This window comes from Perognathus longimembris, chromosome 23, assembly GCF_023159225.1.
Source record: "Perognathus longimembris pacificus isolate PPM17 chromosome 23, ASM2315922v1, whole genome shotgun sequence".
NCBI lineage: Eukaryota > Metazoa > Chordata > Mammalia > Rodentia > Heteromyidae > Perognathus > Perognathus longimembris.
The window spans coordinates 5,611,233-5,626,910 of NC_063183.1; the positions used below are offsets into that span (position 1 = coordinate 5,611,233).

The 15,678-nt window shown below is 59.7% G+C and overlaps 1 protein-coding gene across 5 annotated transcripts in view; it reads left to right on the top strand.

Moving 5' to 3' along the window:
- LOC125340637 (katanin interacting protein) overlaps positions 1–13,184 on the top strand; it is a 109,918-nt gene extending 96,734 nt beyond the window's left edge. For all 5 annotated transcript variants that reach the window (XM_048332381.1, XM_048332382.1, XM_048332386.1 and 2 more), the window contains 10 exons: positions 255–432; positions 3,926–4,091; positions 5,737–5,894; positions 6,952–7,016; positions 7,905–8,015; positions 9,120–9,259; positions 10,662–10,763; positions 11,487–11,644; positions 11,740–11,828; positions 11,919–13,184. In XM_048332381.1, coding sequence (XP_048188338.1) covers positions 255–432; positions 3,926–4,091; positions 5,737–5,894; positions 6,952–7,016; positions 7,905–8,015; positions 9,120–9,259; positions 10,662–10,763; positions 11,487–11,644; positions 11,740–11,828; positions 11,919–11,977 — 1,226 coding nt within the window. In that variant the 3' untranslated portion in view covers positions 11,978–13,184. The remainder of the gene's footprint in view (positions 1–254; positions 433–3,925; positions 4,092–5,736; positions 5,895–6,951; positions 7,017–7,904; positions 8,016–9,119; positions 9,260–10,661; positions 10,764–11,486; positions 11,645–11,739; positions 11,829–11,918) is intronic.
- The last annotated feature ends 2,494 nt before the right edge of the window (positions 13,185–15,678 follow it).

The window sequence follows — 15,678 nt, forward strand, 5'->3', positions numbered from 1 at the left end:
GAGAGCCTGTTGGCCACATGGAGTGGGAGCCGTATGCAGTGTTGAGTGTGACCCTTGACACTGGGCCACGAGCAGCTTCAGTAGCACCAGTTTGTTGGGTCTGTGGTGTGTCCTGAGCCTTGGCTGTGAGCGAGCCTGGGTGCCCAGTGGGAGAATGGAAAAGCCCAGGGCGGCCCCTCTCCTGGCCTCCCTCCACCTTGCTCTGCTCGCTGGAGCCTCTGGTGTTGACCGGTTCTCTCTGCTTCTGGCCACAGGCCTTCGGCTGAATTTCACTGCCTCCTGGGGGGACCTGCACTACCTGGGGCTCACTGGCCTGGAAGTGGTGGGCAGGGACGGCCAAGCCCTGCCCGTGCGCCTGCACCAGCTGTCCGCTTCACCCCAAGACCTCAACGACCTCCCTGAATACACTGATGACTCCCGGACCCTGGACAAGTGAGTGTGCAGCTGAGCTCGACTCCGGACAGAGGGGGTCACACCCAGTTCACACACACCTCAGGCCCCACTGCCCCAGGGCCCCCATGCGCGGGGTCAGGTGGTTCCAGGCAAGCCAGGCCCGGTCCCACAGCTGGAGGGAACAGGCTGCCATGCCAAGCTCCCTGACCGTCCTTTCCCCCAGCCCCTCTCAGTGGCTGACGGGGGCAGCTGTGTGTACCTGAGGTTGCCTCTGAGCCCTCTGGGTCTCTGCCTCCACCGGCACTGGTGTTCTCGCCAAGGAGGGCTCACGAGGCTGTGGCTGCACCGCCCCTGCTTTTGCCATGTACTGTGAGTCAGGGTTGTGTCAGGTTCCACGAGGGCCAAGCCTCGGCCGCAGCATCCATGCCCAGGGACCTGGGGCCCGCAGACAGGCTCAGCCCCTGCTCAGGAAGAAAGGCAGATAGAGAGTATCAGGCTGCGAGTTCAAATCCTGTGTGTGTGTGTGTGTGTGTGTGTGTGTGTGTGTGTGTGTGTGTTGCTCCTGGGGCTTGAACTCAGGGCCTGGGTGCTATTCCTGAGTTTTTTGTTTTGTTTTGTTTTGTTCCCCAGGCTAGCGCTCTACCACTAGAGCCACAGCTTCACTTCCAGTTTTTGGTGGTTAATTGGAGATAGGGGTCTCAAGGACTTTTCTTCCTGAGCTGACTTGGAAGTACAATTCTCAGATCTCAGCTCCCAGCTCATGCATCCCCCAAGGCTGGGAGCTGAGCCGGTGGGGGAGGGCCAGTGGGGGAGGGCAGTGGTACTCCTCGCTCCATTATTTTCATTTTGTGAATTTGCAGAAGGGAGCACAGGCCCTGTCTGTGATTTCCTTTCCTTATGTACAAGTCAAACAGGTGGGTCACGGTGATGCTCAGTTATTTCCCAGTTTTCTCCTGCTTCAAAGTAATGAACTAGTTCTCTAAAACCTCAAGCACTGTCCAGACTCACCAAAAACTTAGGGATTTAAGCACACTGGCCTTAAAGTAATCCAAACTATCCTTGTTTTGCTTTGTGACACTTACATTGTCCAAAAGTCTTGGACACTGGGGAGCTCTCAGGCCTTTCCATTATTATTATTATTATTACTACTACTACTACTATTAGTACTACTACTACTACTACTACTACTATTGTACTATTATTATTAGTGCTAGGGATTTAACCCAGGGCCCTGCACTTGCTGGACTGATGCTCTGCCCTTGAACCACACACCCAGCCCTTGGAGTCTTTTAGAAATGCTCATCTCTGGCTGGTGCTAGTGGCTCATACCTGTAATTCTAGCTACAGAGAAGACAGGATTGCAGCCTGGGCAGGAAAGTCTATGAGACTCATATCTCCATGAAACCACCAAGAAGCCAGAAGTAGAGCTATGGCTCAAACGGTGGAGTGCCAGCCTTGAGAGAATAAGCTAAGTGAGAGCCTGAGGCCCTGAGTTCAAGCTCTACTACAGGCACGCAAATAAGAAGAAAATGGGGTGAGGGGGAGTGAGAGGAAGTCGAGGAGAAGAAAGCAGCAGCAGGAGGAGGAGGAAAAAAGAAGGAGGAGGAGGGGGAGGATGAAGAGGAAGAATAAAGAGGGGGAGGAGGAGGAAGAAACATGGGTCCTGACAGCTTCCTTCTGGGTGGTGGGGGCACCGCTCTGGTCGGTTTCCTGGCTCAGACCTGGCCGCAGTCTGTTGGCTGCCACTGGGACAGGCCTGGGTCAGCCACTGCTTCTTGGCTTGGGAGACAAGGCCTGGAGATCACTTGGTGTCCTGGCAGGTCAGCAGGGCCGGGGAGCAGCGACAGCCTGCTGCGGAGATGGCCTGTCCCTAGGACAGGACGGTAATTGCTTTTGTCCTCCGTCAGCTAGCTCAGCGCCACAAACGCCCAGCCCCGATTGCTGAGCTTCCTCCGTTTTAAGATGCCAGCAATTGTGAGACACACCATCCATCAATTTAATAACAGCCTTTGAGAGAGAGAGAGAGAGAGAGAGAGAGAGAGAGAGAGAGGAGAGAGGAGAGAGGAGAGAGAGAGAAAAAAAAATTACCTCCTTGGATGAACACTTAGATTGTAAGATTTATTTCAAGCCCCAAATTTGAAGATGTAAAAGAACCAGAAAGTTGATTTTCAGATCTAGAAAGCATGGCGGCAGCCCGAGCCTGAGTCTCCCAGGGTGGCCAGGACCCAGGGCAGGGGCAGGCTCAGGAGGCTGACCGCCAGCCTCTGCAGAGCCAGAGGACGAGGGCCCAGGCCCTGGGCTGTGTGTGCTGAACCATCCAGGCAGGCCATAGGAGGCTGGGGCAGGAGGTGGGGGCAGAAAAAGGTCCGGCAGGAGGCTGAGGTGGGAGGGGTGGAGGGAACAAGAAACTGAGGATGGAGTACTGCCAACTGCAGCACTGAGGTAACAAGTTTAGACAGAGGCAGGGAAGATCTCAGGGTGCAGGATGGCTCCCTCCCCCGGCCAGGGCATCCTATGATGTCCACACTTGGGGATACCCCTCAGATCTGGCCAGTTGCAGCCATGGCTGCCCTCCTGTTGGACCCCGCCCTCAGCCCTGGGCCGCATCTGGCTTTTTCTGTGTATGTGGAACTGAGGAGTGGAACCCAAGGCTTTGTGCATGCTAGGCAAGCACTCTACCAGTAAGCCACATTCCCAGCCCTGGTTGTTTTGGGGTGTTTTTTTTCATGCATTTAAAAAAATTGTTATTATAAAGGTAATGTGCAGAGAATTACAGTTACCTAAGTCAGGTGGTGAGTACATTTCTCTTTGGACAGTGTCACCCTTTCCCTAGCTCTCAGTTTTTCCCTTCCTGTCCCCACCCACAAGTTGTATGGTTCATTTTCAGCATAGTCCAGTGAGTACCACTGCTGCCTTTGTTCACCCTGTGTCCCTCCATTTCTGTACCTCCTTTGCCCTCTCAAAGACAGATAAATGAACAAACGAAAGGAACAGAAAACAACAACAAAAATACACAGGTCTCTAGGCATTCACACAGTGAGACCAAAGGAGGACACGCTCAGGAGAGGAACACAAAGGCTCAATGCCTAGGTGTGTCTGATCATTTAAAGTATCATTTATTAAAGGAATGGACTCCAGACAATAGAAACAAGAAGTATTTTTTTCTTTGTGGCTGTCTTTGTTTTCTTTTCCTTTTGAGTGTGTTAGTTTGTTGCAGTTCTGTCAGGAGTGTCTTTGTAAGGAGAGCCTTCCCAATACAAGGATGTATTTTCCTTAAGAGACACAGGGCACCTCAGAAGTGGGGCCACTGTTTTGGGGACACCTTCACTGTCACAGAGGTGGCCCCGGTCACCCATCCTGGATGGGCCTGGGGCACCCTGGTTGGCCAGGCAGGGCATCCTGCCCCTCCCTCTCCCATTCTCCATCCAATCTCACCCCTCCCAGCACACCTCCTCCCTCCCCTTCCCCCCTCCCCCCACCTCATCCCTCTCCACCTCACCCCTCCAATCTGGTCCTCCCCCGCTACCTGCAGGCTGATCGATGGCGTCAATGTCACCACGGAGGACGAGCACATGTGGCTGATCCCCTTCTCGCCAGGCCTGGACCATGTGGTCACGATCCGCTTCGACCGAGCCGAGAGCATCGCTGGCGTGCGATTCTGGAACTACAACAAATCTCCTGAGGACACCTATCGAGGGGTGAGCTGGAGAGAGAGCCTAGCTCCCGCGGTGGTCAGGAAAGCACCCTGTGATGGACGACTGGATGGATGGCAGCACAGGGGAGAGGAGCAGGAATCTTCCAGAACATTTTACGGGGCGGGGGGGTGGTAACAGCCGGGGAGGGAGCGAGCAGCCACCTCTTTCTGAGAGTGTGGGTACAGCCCAGAGGGCCCTGGCGGGCAGAGCCCAGCTCCTGCGCCTGCCCGGGCCCTGGTGTCCACTGAGCTCCAGGGGCGCAGTCAAGTGCTGCGGGCCACATCCAGGCAATTCCCTCCCAGCAATGGAGGCAGGGCACCAGGGCCATCCAGCGCAGGTTCACCAAGGTTTCCTCACCAGCCCACCTGATCCGCGGCCTGCCCTTCCCAGCCCCTGCCTCCTGCTGGAAAGCAGAGGCGGGTACAGGGGTGCCACCAGCTCTGTCACATGGAGTTGACTTGCCAACCAGAGCTGGGGTGTCCTCTGAGGGCCGCACAGTCCCAGGAGCTGGCCGGAACACTGCAAGAGGGGCCGGTGGCCCTGGCTCGCCACACCCAAGCACACCTGGGGTACGGGGGCCCTGCACAGAGATAAGAGCCAGGGCCTGGGACCCTTGAGCGGGGCTTACCTACACGCACACACGCACTGGACCCTGGGGCTCACAGCTCAGATTCTCTCAACCCTAGGAAGGGGCCGGGGGCCGGGTGAGCCCTGGGTGTTTTGGGGTAGGGCACAGATTCATTTTTGTGGACCAATGTGCAGAGTGAGCCTGGCAATGTTAAGGCCTGTGTCCTGCTAGCTCCTCCTCCTGGGAAAGAGGGGCTCCATAGAGGACAAGCCAGCAAAGCAGAGGCTTTTGGTTCCGCTAGGCCTACAAGTTCAGCTCTGGGCTGGGTGTGAAGGAGCCTGGAGGAAGGCGGGGGGGAGGAAGGAGAGAGAGAGACGGGGGTGGGGGGGGAGAGATGTAGACTCAGAGACAGCCACACCTGCAGTGGGCTGCCCTGCACATTTTTGGTCAGTGCTCCCTGAGTGCTAGACCTGGATTCGGAGGGCCAGGGCTGCAGGGGGCACCTGCACGGCCTCTGGAACCTGGGCGGCTCCCTCCTTTCTGCTTCTGGCAGGAACTCAGCAGTTTGCTGGGCAGCTGGGCCTCACTGCTGGCTGTGATGGCAGACCAGGTGTGGAGGAGACTCTGGCTCCCACACCTGTGGCCAGGAGCCCTGCCTGCCTGCTCCCGACTCCACACCTGACACACTCACCACAGACTGCCACAGGCCTCTGAGATTTGCCGGTGAATCCTGGCCACTTGGCTGGAACTGTGGCCTAGAATGGTGGCCTTTGCTGGCCAAACTCCCCAAGCCCAGCGATCTCATGTGATGTTCCCTTGGGACGCCTTCTGCCATCAGAGAGCCCAGAAACTCTGAGGGTGCCCCAAAAGGGGCTCGCTGGGTCCCCCAAGGGAGAGATGAGAGCAGTGAGCCTGTGTCAGAGCCCAGGGTGGCTGGGACCTCGTCCACCCTCCCTCTGCCCCCACCCGACATGGGGTCGGACCCTTGGTGTGGGAGGGAGGCCCCGCTCCCTGTCCTCTCTCTTGGGGCTCCTCAAAGCCATTCCTTAGCCCAGGCCTCTTGTGTCTGTCATTGGCTAGGCCAAGATTGCCCACGTGTCTCTAGACGGCCTGTGCGTCTCTCCCTCGGAAGGGTTCCTCATCCGGAAGGGGCCAGGCAACTGCCACTTTGATTTTGCACAAGAAATCCTCTTTGTGGACCACCTGCGGGCCCCGCTGCCACCCCCACCGGCCCGGAGGTGAGCGCCCCTGGGGTTTGGGCAGGATGATGGGATGCGTGGGGTTCCACCCGCACAGAAGCTAAAGGTGGCCCCGGTCTAGAAATGGCCACTGCTAGCTGGATCAGGCAAGGGCTCCCCTCCTCTCCCTGCTGCGCTCCTCATCCACACAGCTTCAAAAGTAAAACAGCCACGCGGTGGTGCGGTGCACTGGGACTCCACACTGCTGCACGAAGCTCAGAACAATTTCTAGCTGTCAAGTTCACTTTCCTCGCTCCCGCCCCCACGTCCAGCTGCCCCCCTCCCCCGGCCCCCTGAAACACAGCTCAGGAGTGACAGTGCCCTCGGCAGCGCTGGAGAGGCCTGGGCCGTGGGTGCCCGGAGGCAGCTAGGAAGGAGGCCAGGAGGGAGACGGGGCCCTGGGGGACCGGAGGCTTTGTACTAACAGGCTTCCTTCGGACTCAGTGCCGCAAACCCATGTCACAGAGGTAGGGCCACTGGGGGGGCCCTCATGAAACCCCAGCCCTTAGAGCTCCCCATTTCCCTCTCCCTTCTCGCCTCCCTCCCCTGCCCTGCTGTGCCTCCACCAGCTGCTCAGCCTCCTCCTCATCTCAGGGCCTTTGCGCTGCTGCTCCCCCAGTCAGCCAGGGCCAGGGCACAGGGCTCTCAGGATGGCCTGGGCTCTGCTGGCGAGGTGGATGGGGGTCAGGCAGGGGACGGTGCCATGGGACAACCTCAGGGCACACGTTACTATTGCTCCCTGCCAGCTGTGTGGCCTTTGGACAGGTGACTTGCCCTCTCTGTGCCCAGTGGCCTCACCCACACAGGATAGGAAGCTCTGCCCCCACCCCGGGTTGCTTTGAAGAAGGCAAGCGTCCCCACAGGGAAGCTCCTTGATCTCTCCGACTCCTGGCCCAGCCGCCTGGTGGTGCCCTGGCTGTGATTGGCACCCTGCGCTGGGCGGCCATGGCGGACTGGGGTGGAGGACGGCTGATTTCTTCAATGCCCACGGCCTGAGGAGTGCCTATGTGGCCCCAGCTGCAGGAGTTCCTTTTCACCTACCGACTTGTCTTTCCAGGCTGGACTGGAAAAGCCTGGAGCGCTCCAGCATGGACTACGAGGCCCCGCTCATGCCCTGCGGCTGTATCCTCTCCGCGTCTGGCCATTCCCACAGGCAGCCAGCACCGGGCAGCACGGGGCCCCACAGGGAAACCGAGGCAGAGGCAGGCAGGCTCAGGGTTCTGAGACCCCCACCACACAGAACCACGGCTGTGCCCACGGTGCTCCGCCCTCCGCCGGGAACCTACCAGCCTGTCTGTCAGTCCCGTCATTAGCCCCATCACAGGGGAGGACATGGGGTGCAGGGGCCGGACATGAGGTCCTGCCGGTAACCTCGACACTCAGGGCAGAGGCAGGAGGGCCCAGAGCTCCGGGCCAGCCTGGGCTACATGGCCAGATCCTGTCTCAAAAAGAAGAGTAGAGGGAGGAGGAAGGAGGGAGGGAGAGAGGGAGGCAGATGGAGGCACAGAGGCTGAGTACCGTACCCCTGGCATTCCTGGCTGGGAGGGCAGGCCTGCCTGCAGAGCTAGCCCCCGCGGCCCGGCTGCTGTTCTGCAAAGGACTGGCCCAGCTCTGACGTGGCCCAGCTGTGACATGGCCCGCTCAGCTGGCATGGACCTCAGGGGCCTCCCCACTGTGCTCCAGAGAGGAGAGGAGGAAGATCTGTTCTATTCCTTGTCATTTCACAGCCAGGGAAACTGAGGCACGGTTGTGGGTCTGCCCTTCCCCCCAGTACCAAACAGCCAGCTCGGCTTATGGGTCTCTTACTGACCCATGGCCTGGGGCTGGAGGGAGGTTTGGGATTGGCCAGTGGACATCGTATGTGCTTCAGATGGGTTGCTATCCAGGGAGAGCAAGGCATCCATTGCTCCTCTTTCATTCATAGACGCTGACAAGGGGTGGCGGGGGGGATCCCTGTTATCTTGGTTCTGGTTCTGTTTTGTTTTTCCTCTTCCTTAACCCCATGGCCAGTCATCTTCCAGTTCCGGCTTCTGACCAGCTGGGGGGACCCCTACTACATTGGCCTCACCGGCCTGGAGCTGTACGATGAGCGAGGAGACAAAATCCCCCTGTCTGAAAACAGTATCCTTCCTAGCCGGGTCGCAGGGAAGGGCCCTCGGAAGCCAGGGCTGCTCACCGGCCTGCCAGGCAGCACTGGCCAGGTGTCGGCAGTGCATTCTCTGGTGGAGAGAACAGGGAGAACCAGGCCCTGTGGAGGTCTAAAGACTCTGACAAGGTCTGCAAGGGAGAGCCTACACTGAGTACAGCACGCTCTGAACCTATTAACCCAGGATACTTTGCCTCTGGTACACCCTGGCTGCTGGGCAGACGGATCCCAGTGGGTTCTCAGAGTCTCTATCAATCCCCGGCCATTGTAAATGACTGGCCCTCTCCAGCTTCCCTTGTGGAATTGGAGCCCAGGACCCCGGTGCTATTTCTCCCCTTCTAACTGAACCCAGACCCCGTCGGAATGGACGCATGGTGAATGCTTGCCGAGGGCTCGCCCTGTGCCAAGCTCTGTGCCAGGGCTGCTCCATGGCTGTTCACCCTGCAGCTTCTCTGCCCCCTGGCCTCCACAGGGCCTGGCTACCCATTGCCCTCTTGGGTCTTGGCACGCCCTCGTCTGCTGGGCTGAGCGGCAGTCCTGGGTCCTCTGCGGGGCCTTGCCACCGTGCCTCCCCCACCCCACTCCTGTGTCCCCTACCCAGCGTTCGTTCCCAGCCATGGCCTCCCAGCTTCATACTCTACACCATGGCCCTCTGCACAGGCCCCTCTTCCATCAATCACACCCCACCTTTTTAATTTTTTTCCAGTCAGTTGCGGGGCTTGAACTCAGGTCCTGAGCACTGTCTCCTTTGTGCTCAAGGCTAGCACCCTTCCACATGAGCCACAGCGTCTCCTGTGGTTCTTGAGTGGTTAGTTGGAGATAAGAGTCTCAAGGGGACTTTTCTGATTGGGCTGGCTTCAAACCTGGATCCTCAGATCCCAGCCTCCTGAGTAGCTAGGATGACAGGTGTGAGCTACAGGCCGCCTGGCTTTGCACCCCACTTTCCCTGGAGCGTGTCTAGTTTAGCCATCACCTCCAGGCCCAGAGCCGCAAGGGCAGGGCCTCCCTCCGGCATCCGCAGATGGTGCGACCCCAGCTCCCCACTCTGCTCTCTGCGTTGTTACCTTAGCACCCCTCAGACATTGCCGCCTTCCCTGACAGCGTGAATGTGCTGGAGGCCGTGCAGGGGGACGTGCGCACCCCGGACAAGCTTGTTGATGGCGTGAATGACACCAGCGATGGCAGACACATGTGGCTGGCGCCCATCCTGCCTGGCCTGGTGGGTGCCCACCCACCCTCCTGCCCTGCCTGGGGTAGACAGCGCCATTTCCCTGGTCTCAGTGACTCTCCTCCTCCTCCCTCTCCTTCCTGCCTGGGCCCAGCACGCCCCCCCCCACCCCTCCCTCCTGCCTGTCCCTGGGCATTTCTGCCCTTAAAGGCCTCTGGCACTCGGCCTCAATGTGGACGCCCTGCCCTGTCTCTGACCCAAATTTGTCTGGTCAGCAGATCCAGCTGCTGACTCCGTTTCCCTGCACCCCATCCTGTGGCCCCAAGAACACCCCATGAGCTGAGAGGAGACCCCACCACCTGGGCCTGACTCTCTGAGGCCAGGACAGGCCCAGGTCGGCCTCCACCTCCCACCCCCTCTCGTGCCTGTGTGCACACAGCAGCAGGTGGGGGTGGAGGCATGGCTAAAACACTGTAGAGCCTCCAGCAGCCTAGGTCATGTCAGGGCCAGGGCCTGTGTTTACAAAAGCTGCCCCTTGCCCTGTGGGGAGCCTCCTGTTCCCAGCTAGTGTCAGCTCCTTCCCCCCAGCCTTCATCTGCACAGTGGGGTCCCATCATCCTAGAAGCCAGGCTTTCACCACTTCACCACAAGGCACAAAGCCGTTGGCATCCCAGGGCTAACTAAACCCTCACCACACTCCCACGTGACCACTAGCCTGAGACCCCCCCACAGCCTCCCTCCTCCCCACACACAGCCTCCCTCCTCCCTACAGCCCCACTCCTCCCCACACAGCCTCCCTCTTCCTCCCCACAGCCTCCCTCATCCCCCCATAGCCTCCCTCATCCCCACACACAGCCTCCCTCCTCTCCCCACAGCCTCCCTCTTCTCCACAGCCGTCCTCCTCCCCACACAGCCTCCCCCTCCCCCCAAGTCTCCAGGACCCTGAGGAACCACAGGCCAGGCCCCTAGCCCCTGCCAGTGCCCAGTGTTTCTCTGGCCTTCCGTAGGCCCCTGGTGCGTGGAGCATGGCCATCTGGGGCTGTGGGGCTGCGGGCATCTGCTCTGATGGCAGCCCTGCCCCCAGGGTGGCAGTTAGGACCCAGGTCTTGCTTCTCTGACTCAGCCAAGGGGAAAAAGGGGCCAGGACCCTACAGACTGCCCAGGGCGGGGCCCAAGCCCCTGACCGAGTTGGGGACCCCACAGAGCCCACAGCCAGGATGTCCTCAGCTCCCAGCATCCCGAGGAAGCAGCCCGGGAGAGCCAGCTCAGCGTTCATTGCACACACAGCCACACGTGACCTGACTCTCGATGGGCTTGGGAGATGAAAGGCCTGGGGCTAAGCTCCGCTGCCTGATGAACTCCCAGTGGGCAGTGGGCGGTGGCTCCCGGGGCCCCGCCCCTGGGCTCCCCACTTCCAAAAGCGCGCCTGCTCTCCCCCACGCTTTCCCCACAGGTGAACCGCGTCTATGTCATCTTCGACCTGCCCACCACCGTGTCCATGGTCAAGCTGTGGAATTACGCGAAGACCCCACTTCGAGGTGTGAAGGAGTTTGGTGTAAGTGCTTATCTGCTGGCCAAGACCAGGTGTCATGCCTCAGTTTCCTTCTCTTTGTTGTGACCTTGCAAGTGTCTAGAGCACAGGCAGATGCCGCGGGGAGAGCTGAGCCACCTGAGCCAGCTGCAGGGTCACCCTGAACTTGGGTTTCCTTTGGTGGCTGCTCCCCAATCCCTCTGGCTCCAGGGGGCGACTGGGAAAAGAGACGCCGCTGTGTGGTCATGGCTAAGAGCAAGCACCTTTGCCTTTAGTCACAAAAATCTGGGATCGTTGTGCGAGCTGGGCACACAGTAGGTGGGTACTTGCTGGAGTTGTCATTCAGGCCAAGCACACAGTAGGTCCATACTTGCTGGGGACATCATGCCTGCATGCCTGCCAAGCACACAGTAGGTCCATACTTGGTAGAGGCATTAGGCCAGGCACACAGTAGATCTGTATGTGCTAGGGTCTTCATGCAGGCCAAGCACACAGTAGGTCCATATTTGCTGGGGTCACCGTGCAGGCTGGCACACAGTAGGTCTGTACTTGCTGGGGTCACCATGCAGGCCAAGCACACAGTAGGTCCGTACTTGCTGAGGTCACCATGCAGGCCGGCACACAGTAGGTCTGTACTTGCTGCCGACACTGACTCCACAGGAGACACTTTGAGGTAGAGCAGCCGGGCTCAGCCTTGCCCAGGGTTATGGGAGGACATGGGATCTCAACCCTTCTGTGTCCACCCAGCTCCTGGTGGATGACCTGCTGGTGTACAACGGCGTCCTGGCCATGGTGAACCACCTGGTGGGGGGCATCCTGCCCACCTGTGAGCCCACGGTGCCCTACCACACCATCCTCTTCACCCAGGACGCCGACGCCACTGGCCAGAAGCACCCCGTACTCAGGTATGTCCCACCCTGCCCGCGGGAGGACAGTGGTAAGGCCCCCGGCCGCCCCCAGGCCTCATGCTGCCCCCCCCCCCGTCCCCTCCTCCCCACAGCCACTGGGGCGAGGACCAGGACGTCCAGATGATGAACGAAAACCAGATCATCACCAACTCCAGGAGAAAGCCAAGCGTCGTGGACCCAGGTCAGTGGCAGCCGCGGTGGGGCTATGCATGGGTCCCTCCAGGGTGCCCTCCAGCCCCGTAACAGCGCCCTCCGTGTCCTTCTTCCTCAGCACTGCGCCCCAAGACCTGCATAAGCGAGAAGGAGCCAGCCAGACAGCGGCGGTGCTGATGGCGCCCTGTGGCTCCAGCCTGGACCTGCTCCGCCCTGGTGTCTCTCGGGCCTCCGTGTCAGCCAGCCAGGATGCCAGAGGCTGAAAGAGAACTCAGCACAGAGGGCCAGGGACGTGGGCTGTAACAGCCCTGGGAGCGACAGGAGACCCGTGGAGGGCAGGGCTGGCCGCGGGAGCTGGGGACACTGGGCCCTGAACCTCTCCTAGGTCCAGGCAGGGAGGCCTGGTCCAGCAGCTCAGGTCCTGAGCAGGCCCAGGGGGTGGGGCCAGGCTGTACTCACACCAGCAGGCTGGGCCCTCATTGGCCCAGGCTACAGGGGCCATGCCCCCTGCCGTCTGAGAGGCCTCTGGGCAGAGCTCAGGACTGCCTGGGCCCTCTCTGTGCCCATGGCTCTGCCCAGGCCTTGCTGGGGAGAGGGGCCCTTCCGGAGGGCCAGGTGCTGATTTTATAGTGGCCTCTGCCCTCTTGCTAAGTGTAAGACCAGATTGGCCAAGAGTGTAATCTGAGCACAGGAAGTAAACTTAGGTGGGGGCCCCATCTCCCCCACCTCTGCAGCTTGATCTGCAGGAAGTTCCCCTCCTTCCTTGCCCTGTGCCCCTCCTGAAGCGCAGCCTCCTCCCGGTGAGCTGGAAATGTGCCCTGTAGCCGCCAGCCGAGGGGAGCCCAGAACACATCCGTTTCCATCTATGTCACAGGCTCGGATCAGGGACCTAAATGGTTTCCCAGTGGTGGGTAATTTCTTGTTCCAAATATTAATCCATTTATTTGGCTGGCACTGGGCCCAGTGCATCCCGGCTCGGGGACTGTACTCCAGGCGTTTGTTCCTACGCAACCCGGAGCCCGCAGATGCTTTACAGGCCCCAGCACAGAGCAGCTATGCAAATGCGCCTTGCATCTGGAAGGCAGGGCCCATGTACAGATAGGAGTTGTATTCTGGGGAGACGGTCCATCAGCCCCAAGGCCCCCAGCTCCTCTGCTCAGCCCAAATCCAGAGCCCTGCTCTCCTGCGGGCCCCTGAGCCCCAGCCGGGCTAAGGCCCTGGCTCCAGGCTGGACTGGGGATAGAAGGGAGCCACCAGGGTTTTCAGCCAGAACCCCATTGATGTGTCTAATAATTCTAGTACCGTACGATCTAGGAAGAAGGAAGGGAACTACACAGGTATAACTTTGTAATAAATTTCTATTTTTTTCTCTTGCGAAGCAATAAAAGATGTTATTAAGAATAGAATCTGTCAGTCAAATGCCGGTGGCCCACAGCTGCCATCCCGGCTGCTCAGAAGGCTGAGATCTGATGTTTGAAGCCAGCCTGGGCAGGAAAGCCTGTGAGACTTATGTCCAATTAACCACCAAAAAGTTGGAGGTGAAACTGTGACTCAAACTGGTAGAATACCAGAGGAAAAAAAAAGCTCAGGGACAGCGCCCAGTCACTGAGTTCAAGCCCAGCACCAGCACTCAATTAGAAAAGGTGCAGCAGAGCCATGGGCAGAGGCCTCTGGGGGCCAGGGGAGGGGAGCCCAGCTCCACCAGGACCTCCAGAGCCAGGCTAGCGACGTCAGGAGTCCCAGGGCTGGCAGGCCCTTCTAGGGGTCACTGGAGTGCACCCCGGTGACCCCATCCCAGCCCACATCCGCCAGACACCCAGGTGGTCTGCAAGATGGACTCAACCCTTTCAGTGTTGACAACTCCAGCAGGCGCACAGTAGGATCCAGGCGCCATGGGTTGCAGCCAGGCCTGGATGGAGGCCCTCCCACCTCCCTCCCACTGGGAGCCCAAGGCCAGGAGGCAGGAGGGGAGGTCGGCCTCGCCTTCCTGCTCAGCCCCACCACTGCCCCCACCCCACCCCACAAGGACCAAGGGCATCCGCTGGGCCTGGCCAAGGCTGGCAGAGCTCTGGGCAGAGCTCCGCTGTGGCCGGGATCCACAGCGGGGACGTGCCTGTCTGGGAGCAGGCCTGGGGATTCATCTCCAAGCGGGGGCAGCCTGAGAGCCGGGGGGTCCCTCCTGGGCACGTGTACTGGGCTATCCCTCACCCAGACCGGGCCCACAGGCTGGGCTTTTCCCACCGTCTGGCCATGCCCAGGGTTACTAGTTAGCTGTCAGCTTTCAGGATAGGATCTGATTTCCCTCCTGGACAGTGAACTGGCGAGGCCCCAGCACATGGCTCCTTGTGCCCGATGGTGTCTCCCTAGCCAGGCAGTGTGTGTGCCCTGCCCAGGTGTGCCTGGCATTTGCCACATGGTTGCAATCTTGTCATTTCTCCAGGAAATTGCCCAGCTCGCCACCCAACTGTCTTCACCACCCCGCAGCCTTCACCTCACGTACAGGACCCACGGGACCACCGATCCTTAGCTTCTGGCATGGTGGCGGCGGTGCCCAATGGTCCTGGGGTCAGCAGGTGTGGGTTCAAGGGAAGACTCCATCAGTCACTGACTGTGTGACCCTGGACAGTGGCCCAGCCTGGGCTCCAGTGTCTGGGCAGCAGGGGCATCCACCCAGGCCCTGCTGGGGAGACTCCGCCTCGAGATGGCTCGCATTTCATGGGGGCACAGGGACAGGAAGAGAGCAACCTGAGGGCTGGGGGTGACCAGATCCCTGACTCTTTCCAGAGCACAGAAGCTTCATCCCCTGCTCGCCCCGCCCCCTGGCACTGGGGAGGGGCACTGCTTTAGAACTGCCTATTGGCTGAGCAGAAGTTAACATCCTGCCCCTTCACTGCAAGCTCCTCCTCCTGCCTCCCCTCCCCCCCGCGGGGATGGGGGCGGGCTTTCCTTGATGTCCTTATTCCTGGGATTTCCTCCCCAGCTCTCATTCCTCCCTCCTTCCCCCAGACCCCTCCAGGGGTCGGGGTGCTGGGCCTCCTGTCTGTGTGCCGTGAACCCCGATGTGGAGGAGATGGGCTTTCCCCCAAGACCGGAGGCTCTGCTGTGGTTCTGTCCCATGGGTGGTGGAGCCTGGGTCCCTGCCCTCCCCCACCCCGCCTGTTCCACACTTCAGTCCCCCAAGGCCTCCCCCTCTCCCTATGAGCTTCTCAAAAGCCATGAAGAGCTCACGTCTGCCTTTAAGACTCCTCCCTGAGGCTCCTGGCTCCCCTCAAGATGAGGAGCCTGCCCTTGCCCTAGCCAGCAGGGCCCCCCTGGAAGTCTTCCTGTCCTTACCAGGGCTGCGAGCACGCTCTCCTGCCCTAGTGCTGCATGGTGCACACCCAGCTGCTACCAACCCCAGAGCCTTTGCACACACCCTTGCCTCCGCACACCCTTCCTGCCGGGGCTGCCATGGTTCTTCTGATCCACAGGACACTCACCCTATCTGAAGTGACATTTTTCTTATAGAGGGTTGTGTGTGTACATTCTAAGGGGCTGGGGCTGGAATGTGGCTGAGTGGTAAGAGTGCTTGTCTAGCATGCACAAAGCCCTGGGTTCGATTCCTCAGCACCACATAAACAGAAAAAGCCGGAAGTGGCGCTGTGACTCATGTAGTAGAGAGCTAGCCTTGAGCAAAAAGAAAGCCAGGGACAGTGCTCAGGCCCTGAGTTCAAGCCCCAGGACTGGCAGAGACGAGAGGGGGGGAGGGGAAGGAAGAGGAGGGGGGGAGGCAGTTGCTCGCTCCTGAACATCCATGTCCCTGGGTAATGAGTGCTTGAATAGAGGAAGCCTGTGGTGGGCACAGGATTTGAACCCAGAGCCCTCTTCACAGCGCAGGG